Source organism: Zingiber officinale, chromosome 8B (genome assembly GCF_018446385.1).
Source record: "Zingiber officinale cultivar Zhangliang chromosome 8B, Zo_v1.1, whole genome shotgun sequence".
In the NCBI taxonomy this organism is placed as follows: Eukaryota; Viridiplantae; Streptophyta; class Magnoliopsida; order Zingiberales; family Zingiberaceae; genus Zingiber; species Zingiber officinale.
The window spans coordinates 104,964,337-104,991,659 of record NC_056001.1 but is presented as its reverse complement, the minus strand read 5'-3'; the positions used below and the strand labels follow the sequence as shown (position 1 = coordinate 104,991,659).

General features: G+C 34.2%; 1 protein-coding gene across 2 annotated transcripts in view; it reads left to right on the top strand.

The window, feature by feature from the left end:
- Positions 1 to 1,218: 1,218 nt before the first annotated feature.
- Positions 1,219 to 27,323, top strand: part of LOC122016353 (glycine--tRNA ligase, chloroplastic/mitochondrial 2-like) — a 52,262-nt gene continuing 26,157 nt past the window's right edge. The window contains exons 1-20 of one of the 2 annotated variants that reach the window (XM_042573622.1): positions 1,219 to 1,570; positions 2,199 to 2,249; positions 2,556 to 2,623; positions 5,115 to 5,196; positions 5,317 to 5,380; positions 7,589 to 7,644; positions 7,756 to 7,833; positions 8,165 to 8,239; positions 8,315 to 8,385; positions 13,739 to 13,855; positions 13,935 to 14,036; positions 15,364 to 15,484; positions 15,982 to 16,065; positions 16,294 to 16,380; positions 18,193 to 18,294; positions 18,984 to 19,047; positions 20,544 to 20,599; positions 20,933 to 21,004; positions 22,480 to 22,562; positions 25,686 to 25,734. In XM_042573622.1, the coding sequence (XP_042429556.1) occupies positions 1,301 to 1,570; positions 2,199 to 2,249; positions 2,556 to 2,623; positions 5,115 to 5,196; positions 5,317 to 5,380; positions 7,589 to 7,644; positions 7,756 to 7,833; positions 8,165 to 8,239; positions 8,315 to 8,385; positions 13,739 to 13,855; positions 13,935 to 14,036; positions 15,364 to 15,484; positions 15,982 to 16,065; positions 16,294 to 16,380; positions 18,193 to 18,294; positions 18,984 to 19,047; positions 20,544 to 20,599; positions 20,933 to 21,004; positions 22,480 to 22,562; positions 25,686 to 25,734 (1,752 nt within the window). In that variant the 5' untranslated portion in view covers positions 1,219 to 1,300. The remainder of the gene's footprint in view (positions 1,571 to 2,198; positions 2,250 to 2,555; positions 2,624 to 5,114; positions 5,197 to 5,316; positions 5,381 to 7,588; positions 7,645 to 7,755; positions 7,834 to 8,164; positions 8,240 to 8,314; positions 8,386 to 13,738; positions 13,856 to 13,934; positions 14,037 to 15,363; positions 15,485 to 15,981; positions 16,066 to 16,293; positions 16,381 to 18,192; positions 18,295 to 18,983; positions 19,048 to 20,543; positions 20,600 to 20,932; positions 21,005 to 22,479; positions 22,563 to 25,685; positions 25,735 to 27,323) is intronic. The other variant, XM_042573623.1, reaches the window with a different exon arrangement.

The window sequence follows — 27,323 nt, the reverse complement described above, 5'->3', positions numbered from 1 at the left end:
TCCGTGGGACCGGCTCCGCTGATATGGCAATTTCATATTTTTTTTTGGAAAAGAAACTTGAGACATTAGGTTTTAATATAAAATATATATTAATAAATCAAATTAATTCTCAACTTAATTAATAGATAATTTAACAAAGTCTAATGAAATTCAACCCTAAAAATATTCTATAAAATTTATTAAATTTAAAAAATTCCTAAATAAAATTTATATATTTATATTTATTTTATTCTAATAATATTATTACTAATCAAATTAATAATATTATTATTAATTTTATTACTAATCAATTTATCAATTCAACATTTTATTAAAAATTTGATCAAATTAAAGGGTTGATCAATATTTCATGATAATTTGGGCCAAAATTATAAATAAAAATATTAAAAATTATTATAATATTTTTGGATTTAAAATTATATTATTAAAGTTTTTTTTAAAGTGAGATGTTATCTTCTCTTTGTTTTTAGCTAAAACAAGATAAAAATATAACAAGTTAAAAAAGTTTTTATTGGTGGGAGACAATGATCCTCACTTGTTAACAGGTGGGGGCCATTGCCTCCCACCAATCTCCTTTTCCTGGTCCAGGAGCGAACTATGAAAAGGGGTTCAGAGGATCTCATCCAATAATCATCTATGATTTTCTAAGATTGAATATATCATCTTAAATCCACAAGTTTCTATGAAATTTAAAAATGTTTGTAAAAGTTTTGAAAAAAAATCTATAAAATTCCGTATAATTATTTTCACAACTATATGAGATTCTATAAAAGTCAATAAAAAATCATCAACTCTATTATTAAAAAAAGTTAATGAAAATCATTCGATCTTTTGATTGAATACACCCTGCTAAACCTTTAAAATTCATAAAAAAAATCATTTAAAATAATTAAAAATGTAACATTGAGTACACCTAGCCTTTGTGTGTTTTTTTTTAATTTCTTAAACCTTGCAGTAAAAGGCAAAACCCTCACCCCTAGGGCCTCCACCGATTGGACCCACGGTCATTGTGAGGGAGGTAAATCACAGCACTTGAACTAACATGGGACGGACAGGGTAGGATACAGGGATAGGGGATTTATGCCCTCGTTGCCACTGAATTTCGACTCGACGACCTCCTTGCAACAACTTCCGCCCCATGCCATATCGGATGACCCACTTTAATTTCTTAAACCTGGTTGGATGGATCGTGGTTGGCAACAAATATGGGATCCTTCATCTTGTGCGTGGGTTATCTTCAATCTCCAAACCTCTTCCCTCTTTCGTGATATCCAAACCTTTCCTCCTCCACTCGCATCACATGGTGCTCCTCGCCCTCTCCTTCTCAGCTCCGCCGCTTGCCGTCGGAGTTCGTTCGTATCGTCCTCGTCTACGTGCCTGGAAACGAGCGCGAGACCATGATCGTTCCCGCAAGTTCTCTTTCTGTAGCAGATTGATCCCCTCCCTCCCACGAACTAACGTCTTCGCTGCGATATTGCCCTCTTCTGCTCCTCGATCTCAATCTGAATCCCATAGAACTCTTGTTGAGTCTCCTGTTGTTACCTTTCAGCAGGCCATTCAGCGTCTCCAGGTTTGCCGTTGATTTCTAAGTTTCTCTGCATTTCTTGTCCAGTAACCCATTACTTTTGAGTACATTGTCTAGTTGAGGCTATTGATCTCGCTGAGAAGGGATGAATCAGGAAATTGGACACCAGTGCCTGGAAGAAAGGATGCATTAGTAGATTGCAAGTAAAATGCATAATACTAACAATTATAAACTTAAAACAGAGGTCTAATATGATAACTTAAGCATAAAAAATAATACAACTTAAGCATCTCTAGCATTCGCATCAGCCATCATCTATGCTCCTTTTATCTTGTGGTCGTTTTTGAAGTCATTGCCCAGTTGACTCTATTGATTTTCCTGCAAGGTACGAGTCTAGAAATTTGAATCTGATGGCAAGAAGAGAGGATGCATCTGTTAATTTATACACTAATCCTAAGCTCTTGATATTTGGCTTAATATTTAGCATTCATTACTCTAGTTTAATTGGTAATCATATGCAATATTACATGTTTTGAGCTGTAAGATGGAGCCTTCAATCTGTGTACCATTTATGAATAGCTGTTAGTTGAAGGCCTCAATTCATATGTAGTATACTATATTTATCTCTTTGATTTTATTAGAGATCCCTTATCATTTTCAGTCAAAACTGTAGGACTATTGGGCTTCTGTGGGGTGTGCCATAATGCAATGCAGCAATACTGAGGTATTATTTAAACTTCTTACTGTGATCTTTCTTGATAAACATCATACTTAGATTGCAGGCAAACACTTTTTCAAAGGCCATTATGAGTGTTTAGCCATTTTTGCGATACATACGTGTCCCATAGAATATACTTTTTAGTTTAATGAATACATATGGTGCATCTAGGCAACCCCACGTTGAGTAACTTTTATAATCTTGTGATATTATAATATTCATATGCAGAGTTTGACAAATGGAGTGTTCTAAGTTCACTATCCCTACGATGATACTTAAATTTCCTTGAATTGTTGTTAATTGATCTATTAGGTTGGAGCTGGGACAATGAATCCGTCAACATTCTTGAGGGTATTAGGTCCAGAACCATGGAATGTTGCGTAAGTCACTTTTGAGTGATTATATCCTATTGTTAACATTTGCACCGTTCCTTTCCATGCTCCATTAATGTTTCCACAATGTCTTATTTTTTTGACATGATTAAGGATAAAACTTAATTTGAAGGACTTATGCCGAACCATTCCTTATTCAAAAGTGGCACAAATTTTTCTTTTATATAAAAATAAATGTGCCCAAATTTAGTATAGCCAACAATATATGTCATATATAAAGATTTAAATGTTACTAACAATATAAGGTAGAAATCTTAAATGGGCTTGTGCCAAATATGACACGAGATCAAGTAATTGCATGGCCTATGTAATGGGTTGAGGATGGTCATGAGCCAAGTATGATCTGTAAGGTATCCTTTTAAATAGTTTTTTGATATAAAACTTTTCACATTAGCCTTTAAATCCCTAGAATAATCAAAAAAATAATTTCTATTAAACTGGCCTTCTTTTTTTGAAATTTATATTATTATCAATATTCTATTACTTATATTTATTAAATTTGTGGCCCGATGGTTCAGTTGAATTATGGTTATGCTCAGGTTTTGTGTTGGGCCTAGAGTGGTGTGGTTGTAGGCTGTGTCCAACGCATTCCATTCAAAACCATGCTGGGATAGCATGACTTTACTATAATCTAGTAGATTTTTTTGCTTGGGCTCAATTCATCGACATTTATGCCATGGTGGTTAGCGCAAGATTGTGAGATGCCTTTTTATGACAAAGGATAATATATACCAAATGCACGGGAACATATTTGATGCTTATTGAAACATTTTGCAAACATGCAACTCATGTAGTATACAAAATACAGGTTTTCAAGTATGATAAAATCCAAGGATATGACAAAATGGAACAATTATTCTTTTTTACAGTTTAAACTTTGCCCTATCACTAGAAACTTTATCATTCTTTTAGGAAATCTTCAAGCAACATGACCATTCCATAAACATTCACATACACCATCAGAATCTTCAACCCATTAAAACTACTTTACATTTTTGACAAACATTATGCATTCTCGTAACGCTAAATATCTTAATTACATACAGATTGTGCTATTGATTTGTTGACATATATGGTCCTTCACATTTGCAAAATCTGTTGACAATGACATTCAACAACATAGTTTTGTGTGTGTCTTCTCATCCCCACAGACAACAAATTATTTTTCCATCTCAATCACATGTTAATTCTCCTCAATGTTGTTAGTTTGCTGAGGAGGTCACACTATGTTTTGAAGTTGGCAATATCACCATTGACTTTGTTGCTCCAACTTCTTCCATGGGACTCAAGTTTGATGCACCTTGCATCTTCCATTAATCTGCCATTGCCTCTTCAACTGTTGCCTTTGCCTTGGTTGCTCCTAACTCTTTTGCAGTGTATTGCATCTACCACGCAAATGCAAGCTCATCCCCACCCTACTTTTGTTATTTTGCATAGAATGCAATAATGCACAGTGTCTTCACTTTATCATCGTCCTATCAAAATACTCTTAACCAATTTCTACGTAACATCCTCAGATTCACTAGTACATAAAACATACTCGGTTAGGGATATATACATATTCATCTAAATATCTAATACCCACTTTTAACTGTTCTTCTACCCATACCCATCGTAGCATCCTTGTGAAGCAGCTGCCAATTGTTAAACTCTCTTCAGCCAAGGATATACTCATTCTCATCTAGATATCTAATATCCCTATTTTGCTGTTCTTCTACTTATACCCATTGTAACATCCTCATGAAGCAGCTGCCTATTGTCAAGCTCCACAAATCTAGTCCTTGTCTATTGTTATTTTTTCTAAAACTTTGACTGTTAGTGCTGGGTCACATAAATATGCTCCCATTTAATCACGTGGTCCTTACACTATGGGCATGGATCTCAATCGGCCACGCTAATTTCTTACTCTCTCTCTCTTATCTTACATCTTCTTCTTGCTTTTGAAAGAGCGGACAATGGAAACATAATCTTCTATTCTCATGACATTTTTTTCCACCTTTACTCTTGATAAGAGAATATCAAAACATTTCTCTTTATCTCTCTCTAATCATTTTCTTCTGTTTTCTTCGCCTTTCTAGATGCTTGTTTCCTGTCGAGTTTACAGACTCCCAATTCTCCTGTGCCTCACATTTAAAATCAAAAGAGATTCTATCTTTACCTTACCTGATAAACATAATATTGATATCCTTACCAAGCTTCTCACTGATTTGTTTATTTCTATTTTGTCAAACTTGTTTGATTAACTATTCTCCAACTTGAGGAGAGCATTGGAACAAATAGTCTTAAATCCTTTGGACTATTAGTTATTATGCCAGGGGTTTTATATTTTGTGCAGCTACTCACTTGTCGAATGAATTTTAATTATTCTTTCCTTTTAACTGATACCATAAACATAACTTTGGCACCAGTTTTTTTTATCAGAATCCTCTTAATTTGTTCTTAAATGCTCTGATCTGTTATTATCAAAATTTTGCTAAAGGTATGTGGAACCTAGTGTACGCCCAGATGATAGTCGGTATGGTGACAATCCTAACAGACTCCAACGTCACACTCAATTTCAGGTTAGATTTAGTTTCTTGTCAACAATTGCTTAAGATTGACATAATTTGTGAAGGCATTTTTGTTCAATTAGTCATTCAAGTAGTTTTTACTAATCTTTTGTAATTTATTTAAGTCTGCAGGTTATCCTGAAACCTGATCCTGGGAATTCACAAGAACTATTCATTCGTAGCCTTTTGGCACTAGGTGAAAAACATAATAGTTGGTCTGAATTTTTTTTTTTTCTCTCAAGATGTTTGCATTTTCCATTTTTTCAGTTCAATGCTACATCAATGATCGTCAGTGATTTCTTTTTGATTCTAAAACTAGATGGCAAAGGCAATGACCATGCAACACAAATGAGACTGTTGATTAATCCATGTGCGTCAACTATCAGTCACATGGTTGTGTTCCTCAGAAAAAGTCAAAATCTTAAAAATTGCAATTGAATGAGAGGGTCTAGTGGATAGGCTTATAACTAGGTATCCTAAGACTTGGTCAAACATTTTACTGGGCTTGTGAGAACTTGGAAAATATTCATATTTATTTATTTTTCTTTGGTTGCCCCTTCCAATGAATGAGAAAATATGCAACCTACTACAAGTTGGACATTTTGTCTAACATTCCAACTTCATCTTATTTTCCGAACACTAGTGCTAAATATGAGAATGTTGAGGATGATTGTGCTCCTTTTTGGCTTGCCCAAGTAAGGCAAGACTTCATTATGTTTTGCAATGCTCGCATTGGCATTTGTGGAGATTGCCTAGCCATTGTTCATGCTCCTACACAGGATTGCCGGCAAGTCACTTTAGTTCTATTTTATACCTTGATGTTATTAAGGTAATTAACTAACTGGGTAAAGATAATAGTCCTCCCTCAAATGGCAAAGCAATTATTACATCCTAGAGTAACTAACTCATGTAGGTTAGGGCTTTTGCTAGCTGAGAAAAGGTGCGATCCAAGGAAGGGATGCAAGTGTGGGCATGAATTATTGAGTGTTAGAATGTTATATATGAGCGAGAGGGAGAAATTATTACATTCTTTACTTCAAAAGGGTTTTCGAGCATGTCCGAGCAAATTTTCTCCTCCACAACACATTGTCAGGGTTACAACTGTTGGGTAGTGTAATTCAGCAGTCGCACACTTCACAGAATACACTCCTCTCCCTCGGGTTAGCTTCTGCTTTCATGGCCTCTAGTAGTTTTCACTTTGTGATCCATTAAACAGCTGCCCTCCTCTTTTGACTTCACTATGCACGCAGATTTTGACTCTGTTATGCATGCGACTGGTTCAGATTCCACTCCTCATGGGGCGGTGCTCCTTTTTTGGCTATGGTCTGACCACTGTGAACCTTAGGCTTCTGTTCCCTATTCTCTCCACTTCAAACTTTGTTATGCATGTGACCACTGACCACCACTCTCCTTCATACTTTTCTCCTATATGATCACTCCCTTTTTGATTCTGCTGTGCACGCAACTGCCTGTCCCTTTTCAGCTCTAACAATGACGACGACACATGGAGAACGGTTACTCTGCTTGATAGGAGCGATCTCAGACAGGCTTCCACATGGGTTTGTTCCTTCTCTTGGGTATGCAGAGCCACCTCCTTTGTAACATTCACAAGCTCAAGGTATCTACCCTAGTCTACTATTACACAGTCCATTGCCTTGCCAAGTCTTGCAACATGGGTGAGGCTTGCCTCCTCTCCTCCATCACTGCTTTTTGAAAGCCCAAGTTGCCTGTTTTTCACAATGCCAAAGCAGCATTCCCACTAGGATAATCCTCCTTATGGAGGTGATCTCAATAGATTCTCACAGGGGTGAGTTCTTACTCATGCTACATGGAGCTGTTGATCCTATGCCTGCTCATTCTTCAACATGAGAAGCAGAAAGTCATTAAGATTGACAATGGCAAAATTAATAATATTCAGGCTGGGTGCTAGTCACAGTAAAGAGAGAAATAGGGGGTGGTGCATCCATTCAACCTCAAGTTGTATATTGGCCATAATGGGCTAGATATCACGCCAGAGTTAAAGTCAAAAAATGCCATTTGATGTCATTAATGATGGTGACAATTACAACAACAAAGAAGATGGTTAGTTGCAGCTCATTGTACATTTCTTCTTGCTAGTTTCTTTGAAGACTGAAACAAGGATTACCATACCATGACAAGAGTGAGCACCATGAAATTTATGGATAACTAGTACTCTTGTAGTATCTTATAACTTGTACTTAACAGAGGGCAAATTAGTATCTTATGATATAAAGGTACAGAAGTTTTGTTCAGTGCAAATTTTATATTCAAATGTAAAAGGGTAGCCATTAATTGATAGAGTTGCTATGTCATTTCTGTTTGTTATGTCACTTTAATATATAAGTTGTTTCTAAATTTTGGTCTGTTTCATTTCTCTGTGCAGGAATTGATGTAGATAAGCATGACATTCGTTTTGTGGAGGACAATTGGGAAAGCCCTGTAAAGAATATCATTATTGCTTTTTTTTTTTTTTCCATTATGGATTTTCTATTCTACATAGTGGTGAAATTATACCATAGAGATTGTATTGAGTTGTTGAATGATTCATAGGTTCTTGGTGCATGGGGATTGGGCTGGGAAATATGGATGGATGGGATGGAAATTACACAATTCACATACTTTCAGCAGGTATTTTGGTTCTGTAATCTCTAGGTAATATTGTTTGTTTTTTTAGGAGATTGATATATTTACATTTCTCATCTTGTTCCTTTTTGATAACAAACTAGGATCACTCCTATCATTGTTAAGATAGTCTTACTCATAATTTGTTTCTTATACACTTTTGGACTGGCTTACATCATTTAATTTATTGCTGTTTATGTCATGATTTATTTTGTTATGTTGAAACTGTCTGTATCTTCCAATGCAATATAATATTAGCATCCTTTATCTCTCTTTTAATGTAATATTAGGCTTTGTCCATATTATAGACCATTTTTTTTTCCCTTCTGGTTTTCAGGCTGGCAGTCTTCCACTTTTGCCGATTTCAGTGGAAATAACTTATGGCCTTGAAAGAATCCTCATGCTTCTTCAGGTAAAGATTACCTTGTTCAGAATACCATATAACTTGTTTCTTGTTTTATTATTCTTGAATGAGCATGTTTGACAGGGTGTCAATCATTTCAAGAAAATCCAGTACGCAGATGAAATTACTTACGGAGAACTGTTTCTGGAAAATGAGTAAATTTTATACTTATAATCGAACTTCTTGAGTATTTTTTTCACCTTAATTTTATCAGGTTTTCCAACTACTACTACAGAAGTGCTACTTTGTGTTAGCTTATGAATGCTTCTAACCATTGTTTCTGAGCTCAGCACTAGAGTCATGTTCATCAGGTTGACAACTTGACATTGTTGTGCAATTGCTGAGTTGTAGTATTAGTGTCCGAGTAGACCTAATCAACAACAATCCTTCAATGAGAGGCTTGTTAAGAGATTTTTTTCAGCAATCTTAGTTGTCTATTAGCTTAGAATCAGACTGACCTTGATCCAAGGCCATTTTCAAATTTTCTCATTATTCTATAATAAATTATCAACTATACTTTAGCTGTTTAGCATTCACCTGTTTTACTTAATACTACAAAATTTTAGTAATTTAGTACTAAGTCACCCTTCTAACTCACAGGTTTTGCATCTGTCAGATCATAGGAGAGCAAATGTACACACAATACATGTTATGTGGGTAAAGGATAAGATGATCAACATTATTGTTTTGGCTATCTTCCTGAGTTTGTCTTTTTTCTCTTTCTTTTCAAGCCTTTACTCTTTCAATCCCTTTTCGAAAACCAATTTATGGGAAATTGTTGATAGCCTGGGGAGTAGGCAATGTAGTTAAATATAATGTTCAAGAGTGATCTTTCCTTATCGTATTGACCTCATTTTTCTTTCCTCTTCTACCAATATTAACTCTCCACAGACGACGACAATGGCTTACATATTGGCCATGACTTGTGAGAGTATGCCAGTAGAAGAGTCTACCGAGGAAGATCCAACAGTGACTCAACCATGTCAGGAGGTAAAGAACATTGATTGTTGTCACCAACTGAGAGGTTGGTTGCTACCAACTTAAACAACAATTTTTCTTTAAGAGATTGAAGTTCCTGATTTGAAACTTCAGTCTTTGAGAATGGGCGGTGAGCTCAGACAATCCTTACCAAAGCACCTAAATGCACTAACATACAACTCCTAGCATGGACGACGAACCTTAGTGAGGGAGGAGTAGTGCATTTTAAAGTGAGTACCAGTTGACCAAAGCTGCTCTAAGGAATTTCAATAACTGCTCAAAACTACTTCAATAGTATTTGACTAGTTTTAACCAAGTTGACCCAATTTTGACCAAATTAGAGTAATTTCAACCAATATTTGAGCAATTTTAACCAATGTCAAATAAGTTTTGATTATAATTACGTAGTAATTTTGAGTATGTTGGAACAACATTGGCCAAAGCTACTAAAACAAGAACAATGGTATTTTCAGGGATATAGGTCCTCTTTTGATATTTTTTTCTTTCATAATGGAGCACTCTTTTGATGATAATGAAAATAAAGGGTGTTCTTTTGATTTTTTGCCAATAATAATCCTCAAGCGCCTTGTCCAATCTACTCTAATGGCATCCTAGTTGAAAAGGGTTTAGTTTCATCCTACTTGCAACATTGTTGATCTCCATCTCACGTATGACAACTACTTTGATCCTACTTGCAACATTGTTGACCTCCATCTCACTTACTACAACCTCCATCCAACCATGCAATTTAGCTTCATCTTAACCTAAAAGGGAAATCAGTCAACATATGGTTAAAGGCATGACCAATGTCTTGATGTCAGTGTATCCTCAAAAGGCTATCAATGAGTAATAATTTGTTGAAGATATCTATATGTTTTCGGACATGGCACCACAATGGCTAGTCCACAAAGATGACAATGATATCGACAATACTGCTAAAGGGATAAAGTTATTCTTGAGATTAATTTAAAACCAGACTATATAATTTGATTAATGAACTTAGGAATACTACCTGTTGTCTTCATTATCATTGATTTTGACCTTATCAACTTAAGTATTGATCATGTAGAGTAGAGCTGATTGTTTTTTGGTTCATATCTTTATACAATTTGGATCAAATTAAGGATTTGAATGGGCTGCATTGAGTTTTTATTGGTCTAGACCAAATTATTTGCCATTTAACTGAAGATGCATTATGAAATACATAGTTCATTGATAAACCTAAATTTTGAATTATTGAGGTTCAACACCCATTCTGATCCTTCTCGCTTTCATTTGTCAATGCTTTTCTTGTTTGTCGCTCTCCTTTGTAATCTACCTCCTTTGTATTGGGTAATGATAATGGCATTGACAAGTTAGTGTTTGAGACTCCCTTTGGTAGGATGGTGACCGGGCATGTGCATGATTCCTGCTCTAGTGAAGGTGTTAATAGTGGATTGTCTTGCATGTGAGAGGATTTTAAATGGAGTTCAACCAACTTTGAAGTGTTGCAGTCATAGATAATAGGTGCACTAGTAAGGTGTGTGCACTGGCTGCTTCCTAATTATTGGTGCCAATAGATCAATAACATCTTTTCTGATGGATCAATAACACCTTTGGTAGGATGGTGATATCGTTCTACATCTTGATAGTACCCAACGATGAGAGCTGGTCACTAGGAAGATAAATTTGTGAGCACATCATCTGTCTCACTAAAAATATGTTGCAACAAACTTCCCCATATCCTGGATTCAATGACTTTGAGGTATAATCCCTTTAGTTGGTATAACAGAAATATTTAATGTTGATCTATGGTGGATATCTTTCAATTTGTTAGCAGTGGGTGTTGAAGGGTGGATGACTTCCTTTTATTCTACCAGCATTCAGAAAGCTATCAAGTTTGATTGATGTTGAGGATGAATTAGGATTGGTGGATATTGTGAAAACGGATTTTGTGATATGTTGCTTTCTGATGGTCTATTAATGGATATTTGATTTTATGGTTTTGTTATTAATAAGTTGTCATTAATAGTAGCACGGGGAGTGGTACGTGGCCGATATTTATAAATTTCATGAGTTGCTGTTGGTGATCAAATTATAAACTTGATGCTAGTTATCTTACGGTTGAGTGTGCCCCGTGGGCGATATTGAAAAATTTGGTTAGTTGTAGTTGGTTAACAGGTGATAAACTCGGGATCAATGATCTTCAACATGTGCTAATGTTGTTTACTCTAGTTGATTGGAAGTTGGTGATGTATTTCCCATCGCTTTGCGAACATCAATGTATGGATGATTGGTTTTTATTTTGGGTGGAGTCGGCTCTATGTACTTTGTTAGATTAAGGGAAGAGGGGGGTGAAATTATGGTACATGTTTGATTAGTTGGTGGATTGAGTTTAAGTTTTCTTGTGATAATTGAGTTTTACATTTGGGCCAACAAAACCCAATGTGAATGTTGTGTGTGGCTATTGTTCCCATTTGAGAGTCAATGGTTTAAGATAATTATTTTCAATCATGTTCAGGGAGTGAGATTATGATGAAGTTATATAGCATGTTAGCTTGATCTCCGTCTATGTTGACCAATCCTACTTGTTATAATTGGGGCTTGATTCAAATGTGTTTGTGTAGCTAGCTAATTGTGGTGAAAATCTAAACTGTTAGAGAATGTCGCTTTTGCTTATGTTCCTATTCTCAACTTGTTGCATTTATGTCATACTTTTTTTTGGATAAGTAAAAGTGGTATAGCATGTGTCAAAATGTAAAAAATGGGTCTGTAGGGACTACTCATGTATGATGAAGTATCGAATCAGAATAAATACATAAAGACTTGTATACATGTATTTGCACATTCTTGAATATTTCTCTATATCTAACTGCCTCTCACCGAAAAAACTGCAATTTCGGGCCCTCCAGACGTAATGTATCATAGATGACAAGGCAAGTTGACAAGCCTTTTTCCATGTCTGACTCGCACGATAATGCCGACATTTGTCATACTTGCTGTTAGGGATAGGAATCAGGAATCAAGTGGTTATCAACATTTTAGGTATACTTTGAATCTATACTCAATGAAATAGTTGCCACCAAAACTTGTTTAAATAACACCTTAGCATTATAAATGGCTATCTGAATCCAAGGGTAATCAATTTGAATGTGTAAAATGTGTTGGTAGTTGGTACCCCTAGGTACCCACAATTTTTTGTGAATCCAACCCACTTGAGTATCACACATAATTAGGTACCCCACCCTTTAGCCACTTAACGGTCGGCTATAAGTTGATCCGCGATTTACCTCCCTTCACATAACTTGGGACGTGATATGAACGACGCTTGGGGTGAGCGTAATCATCTTTTGTTACAATAATTAGGTACCTAAACCTGACTTAACTGATGGATACCTGTGGGCATTTGATTATCTGGTATCCATTGTCATCCTTAAGTGCTATATTCCTTATTTGCCTTCCCCTCTGACTTTTTGTTGCCTCCAATTTCAGGTATGATTGTCGAAGTTGTTGAGCTAGATCTTTCAGAAAATCTTTGTGATTGTCTTATCATGTGTACATTGAGATATGGTTCACAAGTAGTTTATAGAGTTACATTCAGAGGATATCTATATCTAGGTAGATAGACCTTTAATGAGCTTGAGATATAAATGGGGAGGCCTTGATAATGTTCCACCATTGAATTATTGTCTACTAGGAAAGGCAAGTCAAATGAAAGGTTTGGCATCATGGATTCTCACCATATAAGTCATGATGGCTGTCATTTAGTATTAGGACATTGAAATTCAGAAGACAATAAGTCCTTTCTTACTAGCTACTATGCTAGTAAGTACCTACTGATCCAAGTTTATTATAACTTTCTGGATTATTTAATGTCTAAAACTTAGTTATGTTCTATTTGTATGCATAGTTAGTGAATTTAGACATCATATCATAAATCCCTAACATTCAAAAGTTCAAAATATTGGATTGAGATCGGAGGTGGTGATGGATGATTTGAAGGCCCTTCACTTTACCTTCCCAAATGGAAGGTTGGAATTTTAACTCAGTATGATGTCAGCTTGACCGATCATAAAATCAGCCTTAGATCGGTAATTTAAACTCTTGCCTTCCATATGCAATGATGACATACAATTTTTCTCAATGCTTTTCTTTGTTATCAATTTTAGTTTTCTCCTCTAAAATTCTGAGGACAACTATGTACTAAGTACCTTCCCTGTTTCATTAAACAAATTTTGGTTTCTGTAATTACTGATTCTATTGCTTAATGTTTTATTTGAAGCTAACTTTTGTAATGTTTGATGCAAAGTCTTATACTTCTGATTTAAATTCTTTTTGTAGGTTTGAAATATACCTAGAAAGAAGGTTTTGTAATGTTTGACATTGTCATGGTCTAGCCTCTAATGCATGATATGTAATATGATACTGTGATTTGTTGGCCAATATCATACATTTTACTATTAAATTGTAATATATTTTGTTGTCTGAGTTGTGTGAGGCATTTGGCTTTTGCTGTCATGACTCATGATAACATTGTTTAGTCTGTTTTAGGAGGGAAATGAGTGCATACTATTTGGAGCATGCAAATATAAGTCATATTCAACAATGCTTTGAGAATTTTGAAGATGAAGCCCTATCCCTCCTGGCTCTTGAACTTCCAATTCCTGCGTATGCCCAAGTGTTACAGTAACTAATTTTATCTCCTTCATCAACTAGATTTGATTGTGACTTTTCTTGCTGCACTTAGGTATGATCAGCTTTTGAAGGCTTCTCATGCTTTTAATATATTAGATGCTAGAGGCTTTGTTGGTGTTACTGAACGTGCTAGATATTTTGCACGAATGCGAAGGTAAGTCTGTTTTTCTTCTATTATTTTATGACTGCATATCTGCAATGGAGATTGACAACAAAATTATGAACGTGTTAATACTTATTAGAACATTATGTGCATAACTCAACTTGGCAGTCTGTTCATATTGTTTATTGATCAGTTGAAGTTTTGGCTATATTGTTGTACTTTTAGTGACACTATCTGAAAAGACAACTTTCTAGGTAACTTCTACAATTTATTATGCCTCTAGAGTTTTTCTCCTTTTATAAGCCGAGGAGTTTGGATATACAATCAACCAAATCTAGAGTTATCGAGTCTCAAAAGAGTAACATTTATTGAATTATCTATAATAGCTGTAGCCTTCACTGATTTAATATGATGAGGTCGACTGAGACTGGGTCAAATTTGTTCTCCATAGTGGCTATTTTACCTTTTGGATTAGCATACTAGCTCATTGGTACTGATGACACATCCTTAGATGATCAATTCAACATATCATCAACTGTTCTGGTTGGTTGTACACCGTGACAGCTCAACAAGTTGGAATACCTAGCCATGCTCCATCTTGAAACTCTACTTATCATAGCAAATTAGGCTCCACTGAGTCAACAGTCTGAGAAATCAGTCTAATGTTTTTGCTTCAGGTGATTACAATACAAATGGATACTCTATTTTGAACACCTCTGTGCATATGCGCCTTCAATTTGTTGAGAAAAATGTTGATGCCAAGGTTGTTAGGGCAGTTAAGTGGGTTCAGATTATGGCAGGCTTCTTCAATCATTTTTAGGTCTATTCTTTAATGCAGAAACTCAGTAATGAGGAGGCAGACTTGGAGCCACTAGATTCACAAGTTATTTCATTGCATTAAATTGATTGTACCTAATGACTATTATCTAAAGATATGTGTACTTAATTTTTTTATCTCAATTTATCTAAGCAAGTTGAGAAGATTTTTGTCTCTACTAGGTTTTAGGTCACGGTGTATGGTTAGTTTTCTATTTGGCTTTGGGAAGAGGATGTGGACAAGAGAGCATAAAAGCAATGTCTATCCACCCAATCCCCTAAATCGAGGTTACGAAGCATTTGACAACACCAATTACAATGGTTTTTTGGATACAATATCATGAAGATAGAATACTTAAATGGATAAAATAACTTGGCATTTGAGTGATTTTCTTTTATGGAGTATCACATTCATACTTCTTAATATTTTTGTTAAATTAAAAATTTGAGTTGATGAATGACAATCTTTTTATCCACTAAAGTTTTCTTGAATTATTAATCTTAAAAGATAAAGCTGCTACTAAGCTATTTTTCAGTGCATATGTTTCTAAATGTGTTGCAGTCTTGCTCGGCAATGTGCTCAACTTTGGTTGAAGACACGGGAAGCTCTTGGGCACCCATTAGGATTTTCCAAGGAAAATGATCTCTTGTTTCAAAATCTTCCAAATTCCCAATTGCAGAAGGTTCATTCCTTTTCAAATTTTAGTCTTATTATTGTTGCTTAATGGGCTATAATGGTCTTAGTTGTTGGTAAGTTATAACACCTAAAGCAACAGCTGTTGAATGATCGGTCATTTCCATTAGTTGAAAGCTCTGCAGGCCCTAAGGTGTGATGCCATAAACTGTCTAGTAAAAATCTCTTCCTTCCATATAGACATGTTTGAGTAACTGAACTTTTCTCTCCCCTTCCTTCCACCTTGCACTCCTTTCCTACCCTCCCTTCCCCTTTCCCTTCTTCCTAGTAGACAGAGCTTTAAAGTTTAAACAACTAGACTGGTTTGTCTGTTGAGTCGGAACTCTTTATGTTCCTTTGAATTAATTTAGAAGTCTTACAGTTTGGTCTTTTTTGCTCCAATATTATTCGTGAATTTGTATTAGTGAATTTTTATTGTGTAAAATTAACAAAGGTTCATCATGTGTAATGTTTTTTTTTTGTCCCATTCTATTGCTTTACCTCAAGGTATTGGAACGTCCTGGAGCATTTGTTCTTGAGATTGGCACTGAAGAGATGCCTCCTCATGATGTAGTTGAAGCAAGTAACCAGGTATGTTTGACACCGAAAAAAAAGTAACTTCCTTATCTGGATAATGTGTTTCTCATAATTTATCTTGTAAAGTGGGACACAGTTTTGTGCTATGTGAATCAAGCATTATATTTTGTTTTAGATATTACTAATTTAAATGATTATTTCAGTGGATAGTTATATCTTAGGGTCTTCCATTGGAGAACTGGTGCATTTTTTTTTTCTCTTCCATTTTTTTCCTCTTTGCAGCTTAGAAGTCTCACTGTGGAGTACCTGAAAAAAAGAAGACTGAGTTGTGGAGAAGTTTCATCATATGGTACACCACGCCGACTTGTGGTAAGAACTCGAAGCTCGAAATGATCCTTTCCAATATTTCTTACTATTTGTTGGAAGTGTAATTGCATCTTTTTTTTATTAGAACAATGATAGATGCTTTCTCTAACTTTGGTCCTGTTGGTATCTTAAGTTTAGATGATTGGATTTATTTTCTTCTTTGATTGAGAAAAGATAACTGATTGTGTCAGTTTAGTCACTCAAAAAGTGATATTGGAACTTTTGATGCGTTTACCATCTCTTGTAAGATGGCTTAAATTCTTTATCTGGTTATCTCTGTTGATGTAATATGTTCTTATAGTAAACTTCAGACTGAAGATATCAATATCAGCCTATAGAAAACATTAGTAGTTTAGCTAAGGAAAAATAATTATAATATTCAAGAATTATGGTGATATAGTCTTGCATATAGGTCAATGGAGGGATAATATTCATAGTTTATGTGGCCAACCCCAATTTGTTTTTTTTGTTTGTGTTTATGATAGACACATTTATGCAATATTATTATTCACGGTTAAGATACAGACAATTATACATAGTTAATATCCTTAATTTATCTTCTTTATTCAATATTAGGATTGGATTGAACTTCTTTATGATGATCCATTATGCTGCTGCAAAAACTTAATATATTGGCAAAAAGTGAAATGAAATTTGGAAAAAGATTGAATATGCTAGATGTAGAAGATAATAATTCTTAGAAGTCATATTAAATGAAAAAATGAACATTGTGTTCTATTTAAAATCTTGATCACATGATATCACCATCATCATTAACTTAATATTGGCTGAGAAAATTCTAAAAAAGGTAAAATGAAATTTGGAAAAAACTGAATTTGTTAGATGTAGAAGATAACAATTTTAAAAATCATATTAAATGAAAAAAATGAACATCATATTTTATGTAAAATCTTGTTCACATGATATCAGGATCATCATTCTTTTCCATTTAAATAGTACATTATTCACCTAACATATTTCTTTAAATCTTTGTACTCATCTAAAGAAGATTATTAACATCATCTTACCTCTGCCTCTCTTTCTCTCTCTCTCTCTCTCTCTCTCGTAACTACTAGTCTTTCTTTTAATGGAATGTCAAAAGCTTTCTGTTCCATTTTACCATACTTGTGAAACTTCTCAGGAATATACTCATCTTTGTGCCTCTTTGCTAGCAAAAGGTTTAAACTGCATTATTTGTTTCTTCCCTGGCTGATCAGGTGCTGTTGCTCAATTCTATGAATGAAGTTGTTATACCATATATGTTTAAAACATAGTTCTACTCATATCTTGGTATTGAATCACTATACCTCCAAGGTTTTGTTTATTGCTTTAGCAATTGATATAATAATTTCTGATATCGCTAGACCATCAAGCAGTCACAAAATGACAATCAGTCAAACATATACAATGTGTATAACAAAAGTTTCAAAATTATGTGTCATTTCACATTCCAGTTGTATGTGCTATTACAATATGCTGATCAATTGATATTCCAACAAACATGCTACAATTATCAATAAAGTGGTAAAGAATACTTGATCTAACTACTTTATGATATTCAAAGGAATATTTTCTGACCTGTTAGCAGCACATTGGATCTTTAAAATTATTCTTGATCAAGCCCTTGAACAAGCCATTCTAAACTACTTAGGTTAATTAGTAGTTTAAATATGAAATGAAATGGAGGAAGATTTACCATTTCATTTTCCGAATTAAAGCAGGTAGTTGATATAATCTGCTTTCTGCTCAGCTCAATTATTACCTACAATGCTGCAATCAGTATACAACTATTACGCCATGTGGATCAATTCACAGGTCTTTACTGAGAGTCTGAGTCATATGCAAGCAGAGAATGAGATTGAGGTTCGAGGCCCTCCAGCAGCAAGGGCATTTGATTCCGAAGGAACTCCTACTCAGGTCTATCTTTTGCTTCAGTTCCTACTAACTTATTTTAGTTAGCATGCCTCTTAAGAAGGACAATATGCTAAAATTTTCAAATTCATGCAACATCTGATGTTCCACCTATTTTCTATTTCTGTTTGGCAATTATGATGTCCTTTCAAGTACTATAACTTAACTAATGTTTCTTTTATGGTGTATAAATGCTGTTTTGTGCACCTATATCTTAATGATTAATATTCAAATGAACATCATACATGCTAGTTTTGTATGTATGAGTTGTATGATGAAAAGACTTCATTTAGTTATTAGATCTTTTGTGAAAGGGTATTTGAAAGACAACTGTTTTCCGCTTTCCTAGAAATCTTGAATAGTATATATTATAGTAATAGTAATTGGCAATTCTTTTTTTTAGAAAGATAAAATACCCTGCACATATAAATTATATTTTCACTGTATCAAGAAGTCAAAAAAGGTGATTTTTTCTTTCTTTCAAATTTTCTTATTTTTCCTCTCAAACCTGGAAACAGAAAATTGTAAAACTGTTTATGTTAACAAACATCCAATTACCTGACCTTTTCGAGGATGGACAGCCAACTTTCAATGCTCAAATAAATTTTCTTGTTTATCATTTTCCTTTCTTTTCTTCAATGCAGAGCTTGTCTATATTCATTATTATCGGATTGAAGTTTCTTCTTCTGTTGCAGGCCGCTAAGGGATTCTGCCGCAAGAATGGCATAACCCTGGATGATCTATACAAGAAATTTGAAGGTCAGTCTCCCATGCATGCTATGCACTCACAGTGTGTGCATTATTATTTGATCTATCTATTGTCCACTTTCTACTCCACCTTCACATCAAGGTCCCTTTTATTTATTTGTCCAATGGAAAAAAGACATCTTCATATATAGTGATATCAACAACACTCTGCAATTCTGATTATTTTCCTAAGTTCTTTATTGATACTTGGTGCAACTTTATGTTTGTGGTTCATAACAATCCTTGACTATAGGATCACCTCTTAACCACAAAAAGGAACCATTTCCAATCTCCCTTCCTGAATCTGGACCAAATAACAACATCCTATTCGAACCTACTTGTTTGCTCCAACCTACACTCCCCATCTGAACATACCTTTAATCAACACTCCAACAACAGATCTGTTACCACAATGCTAGATCAAACAATACAAGATCAGCACCTGACATTGTAAGCAATATCAACTTAGTACTAGGAGTTGTAAAAGGAAGGCTGCTTACCTCAACTAATGCTTCAGATCCAGATCAATAAACCATAACAATATTAGAAAAGGTAAACAATGTATATGAACTGTGGGGGGTAGGTCGGCTCAAGACGATATAGTGCAATATCCCTCGGAGCGCAAAGAAGATATGAAGCAGTAACCTGCCGGGCAATGAGTGTCATGAATCAAAGTGGGTAAGGTTACATTCTACCTCAATATCCATTGATTTGATTAAAGCCAGATCAACAGGTGTGACGAACATCATTCACAATCCCGGTGTTCATGGACATTGACACCTATCGACAATTCAACAATCAGACTTGATGGGAAAAATCTTCTTCTTTACTGCCTTTCTTCATCATTTTCCTTGCGTTGATCAATGTTGGCCGAGACCAACTTGTATCTCAACACAGTATGTCAGTCAACAATGAAACTCTCCTTTCCATTTCAACCATCTAAATATTCTAGTAATGATATCTTCGTTGTTATCTCTCTTTCTTTACATTAATTAATAGCTCCTAATATCTCTCTTATAAAGATTTCAGGCCCATCCATCTTAAATACTCTCTTGCCTCTTTTCTTGTTAGTGAAACTACTTTTAAATTTTTTAATATAATAGTGCAAGTTTTATAACCTACCTATTGGGAATGAAAGGTAAGAGGATGATAAAAAACCCATTGTAATGATGAGATTACATTTTGAACTTCTGACAAATTCTTTGGAAGGAACTTACATATTTCAAAGAGTGAGGAGATGGTGGAAAAACCCAGTGTTATGGTGACTGCAACATGTACGTGTTAAAAATCCCTTAGAAGGAACTTGGTTTGGTGTCTCCTGTCAAATAAGTTTTATATGACTTTTATGAGACTCATGCAAGCTTAACTATGGAGTTTCTGTTTACAGAATCCTTTGAGGTTTTATTTGTTATTCAAATTCAGATCTTATAAGTAGTGCTTTCTTAAGATCAATAATGAATCAAAAATGTTATTTGTTGTTACTCTTTTTTTTTTTTTTTGTCGTGCAGGAAAGACTGAGTATGTATATGCTAGGATCAAGGAATCAAAACAATCCACTTTTGAGGTTCATAGCTTTGTCTATAATGATTGAATTATATTGTTTTCTGAGACATTTGAACTTCTTTCTTCTGACTTCATTTTATTATCAAACTTTTGAGATGTAGACTGTTTCCTTTGTTCCTTTTCTATGCAATTCTTCTGTCTTAAGTGTCATTTCTTCTCAAGGGGGCTTTTTGTATCCAATGACATTAATCCCTATATTCTAAAATTGGGAATCAATCAGTGGCATGATTCCATCTCTGATTGCATTATATGGAAGTCTTTGACCAATATGATATGTTGTTTCCTACAAGAGTCTATTTGAATATTGCTTTAATCCGTTTTTTGGCATTACTAGGTTCTAGTAGATGGTCTACCAAGTATTTTGGCTTTGATTTCTTTTCCAAAATCGATGAGATGGAATTCCCAGGTGAGAAATGCCACCTTTTAACATTATGTTCAGCAATTGGGACTAATAATCGCATCTGTTTATCTCGAAACAAATACATCAATATGAAGTTTTTGCACAATATGCTTTCTTTACTGAATTTCTAGCATACTACTGTCATAAATGCCTACAAGCTTTGATGGCTAGGTTTCTCTTATGCTGTGTTGATTATTTCATTTCCTTATTTGATTTGGTCCATGAAAAGTACATCTTAGTTATGGTTTGAGGTCTTCTTGCACTATTTTACATACTACTGTCATAAGAGAGTTAAGTTTGTAATTGATCAAGAGCCAAAATATTATATAAAGAGCAATGTAAAATTTTTTTTTTGCAAAGTCATAGGTCAACACTGTGATAGTAGTGTCAACACAACAACAGCTTTACTACTTATATCTCTATATTTAGTGTTATCCTTCTCTCTACTTGGTGCTACAGTTGATACTAGCATAAGCTTGCTAAGCTGAGCTCATTATAGACTACTTAACATAGGATGATTTTTTTACCAACAACAATTATAATTACGAATTATAATGGCCTGTACACAGAAAAGATACCTGAATGTGATCAGCCACTCTACAATATGAATTGTACTGTTCCATATCGATGCATATTATACACTAAAACTAAAAATTTATTTGTTTTAATCACTTTTTGATTTTTTTATTTCTCGTAAGAGTGATATGTCATGGTGCCAATTTCAGCTCTTTACTGGTCCAACAATGAGATTTTCCAACCAAAAATTTAAATGCTTCTTACATTGAAGAGCAGTTAATTTCAACTATACTGCGATAATACAACAGCAAACTATGGGTATTATTTGAGGTTGAAAACATGAATTTGTTCTGCTTCTGTAGTCTATATCATTGCTAGTTGATGACCTAGACTTACAAATACAGTTATGGTCCATGCTCAATGATCTTTGATATTGTTTTGTGCTGTCTGTCAGGGTCTAACATAGCCATCAACAAAATTTATCTTGCGTTGGGGCTGAAATATATGGCACAGTTATGAAATTTCGTAAAAGTCTTGTTGTAAAGAGACTACTTCAATCTACACAAATGTTGGACTTTGATTTATTGGCTTGATGTGCTGATTAGATTGCATAGTATTTTGTTGTTCAAATTTCTACAATGTCTTGGAAATCTTTACTTGACATATTAGATATATTTATGTCAAGTTGGAGGGAGCCATTCATTCAGGCCATTCAATACATATTTGTCGTCTGATATTTTATGGATAAAATCTGCTTGCATATGTATGGTTAATTTTGGAATTCTATTTTTTACAATCTTTTTTTTTATCATGGATTTTCTGATTTCTGTCTAGGCACTTCTTCTCCATCTTTTAAAATTGTTGTTATGCTACCTGAAACCTTGTTTATACTCTATTTTCATGCCTCATGCCATATACTTTATTCTCCAATTCATTTTAAGATATTGAACTTTTTTCACATATAGGTCTTGTTTAGTAGGCCAATTCGCTGGATTTTAGCACTACATGGTGAAACAGTTTTGCCTTTTTCTTTTGGAGGAGTTTCAAGGTTGGTAATTTTTTGGTAGAGACAAAAACCTATCCATTTTTTTTCTCATTCCATTTGCTGTCCTTATCTGGTATTTTAGCTTCTATCTAGATAAAATAAAATAGTTTTGCCATTTTACTTTGGAGTTCTGTTGTAGGTAATTTTTCATAGAAACAAAACCTAACTGTTCTTTTCTCATTCCGTTACTATGCTTATCCTGTATTTCAGCTTCTATTTTATCTTCATTTAGATATATTCAGCATTTACTATTCCAAGTTAGATAATTTTAATGATTTTGTTTAATCAATGAAAATTTCACTTGTCGCTTTAACAACTATGCATTGGACATTGATTAACAGTTATATCAAATTTCTCCTTGACCTTATACTAGGGTCACCATGAACAGAATTCTCAAGTCACATTGCTATTGAGATTTACTTTTCCATGTGATTACTAGAACATGGGATTAAGCAACTTGAGATTTCTATCTATGATTGAGAGTTATTTCACAAATTTACGGTGCAGTTTTATGTTTATTTTGGTTGTAGAAGAGGGCCATCTTGGTAGGAGAAGGTTTTTGTCTCATTGACTTACAAAGGAATCATCGTTAGCCCACAGAGGAATCAATTAGATGAACATGGAGGATGGAATCAGGTGATCATGTGCATGGTTTTAGCTCCTACTTGTGCAGATCTTGAGGCCATTGCCACTGATTTGAACACCAATGTCCACATCATGAGTATGTGAAAGTCATTGATGGCCTTCAGTGTTGTGAGTCTGCAGAAGTCGTGGATGGGCCTCAGTATCTAACTCATGAGTGCTAATAAACTATTATAATTTATAGCAAATAATTTACTTAATAAACTTGTTAATATATAAACTTTAACTTAGTAAATTGGGTGTAATAAATTATATGTTAATTTATTTATTATAAATTATTTAACAACTTAATTACGGTTAGTAATTTGTAGGTATGCTAAGCTAATTAGTAATTAGGGTCAAGATAATTTACTGTTAAATAGCCATTGTGTAAATTTTTTACTTGTATTATATTTTATAGCAAATATTTACTTGTAACTGTCACTAAATTATAATTATAAGTCGACTGTTAGCAAATAAAAAGTAAATAATCAATTATAACTATCAATAGATAATTATACAATAATCAAGCCTTATCCTACTAGGTTGGGTCGACTTTATGGATCCTTTTATGCCATCTCCTATTATATCATTATCTATATTTAAATAAATTTTATCTTGTTTTATTGTTGCTAATTAAGTGTTTTTTATCTTCCTCTATTTTATCTTGTTTTATTGTTGCTAACCAAATTTGTTTTAGTCTTCTTCTTCCTCGTTTGATATGCGTGTTTGTCATAGTTTCTCATCGCCTAATTGGAGCATTTATTGGTCGTTTAAGTACATTCCCATACATCTTAAATGTGTTTCTCGGAATTTTCTCTCAATAGATGCAATTCCGATTTTTTCTCTAATGCTCTCATTTCTTATTCTATTCATCCTCGTATGTCCACACATTCGCCTTAACATTCTCATCTCGCATCTTTTGCTCATGTACTCAAGTTATAGCTCAACATTCAACTCCATACAATATAACATGTCTAACTGCGATTTTGTAGAACTTTCCTTTAAATTTTAGAGCACCTGACGCTCTTCTCCATTTCAACCATCCTATTTGTATTTTATGTAAGACATCTCTCTCAATCTCTCCATCGTTTTGCAAAAATGATCCTAAATATTTAAATCTTTCCGGGCAACTTGTCATCTCTTATCTTAACAATTATTTCATAATGTCTAATATTGTTAAACTTAAATTTCATATACTGTGTCTTCATTCTACTAAGCCTAAAACCTTTCCCTTCTAGTGTTTTCCGCCAAGATTAGGGCTGTAAATGTCAAGCGTTCGTGAACAAGCTTGGTGTTCGGCTTGGTAAGAGCTTGTTTATGTTCGTTCAATATACATAAGATTAATTAAACAAACAAGCTTGAACACATATGTGTTCAGCTTGTTAACGTTCGTGAATAATGTTCGTGAACAACGTTCATGAACAATGTTCACGAACTGTATTTATTAATAAAACTCTTTTCAATATGTTAAATAAATAATAAAATAAAATAAAATAAAATAAATAAATAAATAAATAAATTTAAATTATCAAGCTCAATAATCAATCAAACAACTAAAAATTTCAAATAATTAAATAAGCTTGAATTGAGAGCTTGATAACATCTCAACGAACCAAGCTCAAGCCAAGTTCAAACCAAGCTTGAATTGAGAGCTTGATAACATCTAAATAAACCAAGCTCAAGTCAAGCTTCAAACAAGCTCAAGCTCATAAAAAATAAACCAAGTCAAGCTTGAACACTCATTTCAAAAGCTTGGTTCATTTTAAGCTCGGCTCGGCTCGGTTACCTTATCAAACAAGCTTGAACACCCCTAAAGCTCGGCTCGGCTCGGCTTGTTTACAGCCCTAGCCAAGATTATAGTAAAATAGTTAATCATAGTAAAATAGTTAATTAAAAGTTACAACTTATACTAAGTAAAGTTAATCATGTTATCACCAATAATTGAATTAATAAGTTAGTCATGTGATCATCAATAATTGAATTAATAAATATCAAAATGATATTAACACAACACGATATGTCACCAAAACTGTAGAAACTCTTGCAAGTTTAAGATTTGACCATGTGAATCAATGTACTAAAATCTCATACAATCTAGTTTAAGATTGAACCATTGTGGTATTTTAAATTGTTCAGTCAATTGCTTGTCATCCCTTGCAATTCTTTCTAAATTCATTGCAACTGACTCCTTTTGACTGTAAAAGTGTTGGAAAACAAATGTTTGTGTCTAGGTTGACTGAAAATAAACATTGTAATAGAGTCTCTCTTTGTATTATGAAATTGTAAAAGCTTTATGTGTTAATAAAATTACTTGTCAATTTATCTCCTTTGCAGATTGGTTATAATTTGGTCTAATTGTTCTGTGTTGGCTATATAACACTTTTGATCTTAGAAACCTTGAACCAAATAATTTCACGTTTTTTTTTTGTTGATGTTGTTTTTATTGTAGACCTTAGAACCATTGCTTTGTGACTTATTTTCTTTTTATTGTCCTATTGATAGTGGGAGGCAAACATGTGGGCTTCGGAGTTCGCACTCAGCCATACTTGAGGTAATGCCAATCTTTAAGATATCTAATTTCAAATACTTTTTATTCTAAAGGTTGTATTTTTGATTTAACTAACCATGGGGAACTCTTTGAGGAATGATTTGCTCTAGTGTGATTTATTGAATATTTATTCCTCTTCTAACACAGTTTTATGTGTGCTTTAGTAGCAGTTGTTTGGCAATTTTGTTCTTGTTGTTTCCTGTCTTTCGTAGAATAGTAATTTAAGCTTAGATGGTAAATCTGTAAAATTTTAAAAAATATCTTTGCTGGAGGTCTGATATTCATTTACCATCATCTTTATGTTGCGCTTTATGGTGATGAGAAGGGATGTGAGAAACGAATGAATAACGTGGTTCTTTTCTTTTTGTCTCATTCTGATCTAAAGCTAAGCTGATCTCGGTGTTATCAGCTGAATCCCTAGAAAGCCATCCATAAGTTTCAGCAATGTGTTACTACCTTATTCATCCACTTTCTTTCTCTCTTCATACCACCTTTGTTTAGCTCGTTGTCATGTAAAACTTTTACATGAATGCCCTAAAAAAATTGCAGGACCTTTTACTTGGTTCCTATCACAAAATGTTCTGTGTTTATAATTACATACGGACCATTCTACTCTTCTTTCATAAAAATGCAACATCAATTACTTGGAATGCCGATAGTTGCAATAATAGAATGTTCTGAATGATTGATGAAATAGTTTCTAGGTATTTTTGATTACAATGTAGCAAGATTTATGCTTATCTATGCACAATATAACATTTATGGCATTATGGTGTCATTTAAAATTTCAAGCTATCTTGCTTGATAATTGTAAAATTATCACGAGTAGTTGCATTTCACTTATCTTAATACAACATGGAAGAGGAACTTGGCACCTTTCAGGCATCTTCTCCGATGTCTTTTCTATGCTTCTCCAGAAATGTTACCCCTCAATATTTGACCTCTTCCAATTCTCTTTGGGAGAAACAGATGATCTCAGAAGTTGAAGATTGACATTTTTGTGCAGAAGTGACAGCGAAAGAGTTCAGGAGGATGCAGGATGTGAGGAAGAGGAAGTCATCACTTGAGAGTGGTGAGCTAGGGTTGTCGATTTAATGGTGAATACGATTGGAAAGTTGACAATTTTATGCTTCAAATGGTGCCGAGCTGATGGGTGGATTATGATCACAGTTTGTGAAGGGGTTACTGAAATAGAAATAGAATGGCATCTTATGGCAAAACAAGATGAAACTTCTTTTTTTTCCCCCTTCTTCGGCCTTCTTCCTCCTTTGTTGCTGCCACAGCTGCTTTAGGTTGGAAACTGACCTCCTTTTTCTTCTTCTTCTTCTTCTTCTTCTTCTTGTATGCTAGGTCATCACACTTTGATCAATTCTGACCCGTGGCATCTGTCATCACCTTCCAGCATTGGCACAATGTTATTGCTGGCAGGATCGAAGCTTGTTGTGGTTCTTAATCAAGTGTCGTTTGTCTCATTGTTGTGTTGAACCAATTAAAATTGCTTTTGTCATTCTTGATTGGATTTTGGTTCCATCTGTTGTGTTTTCTGTACATTGTTCTTCAATGACTTCCTTATTTTTTGGCCGACTTAACAA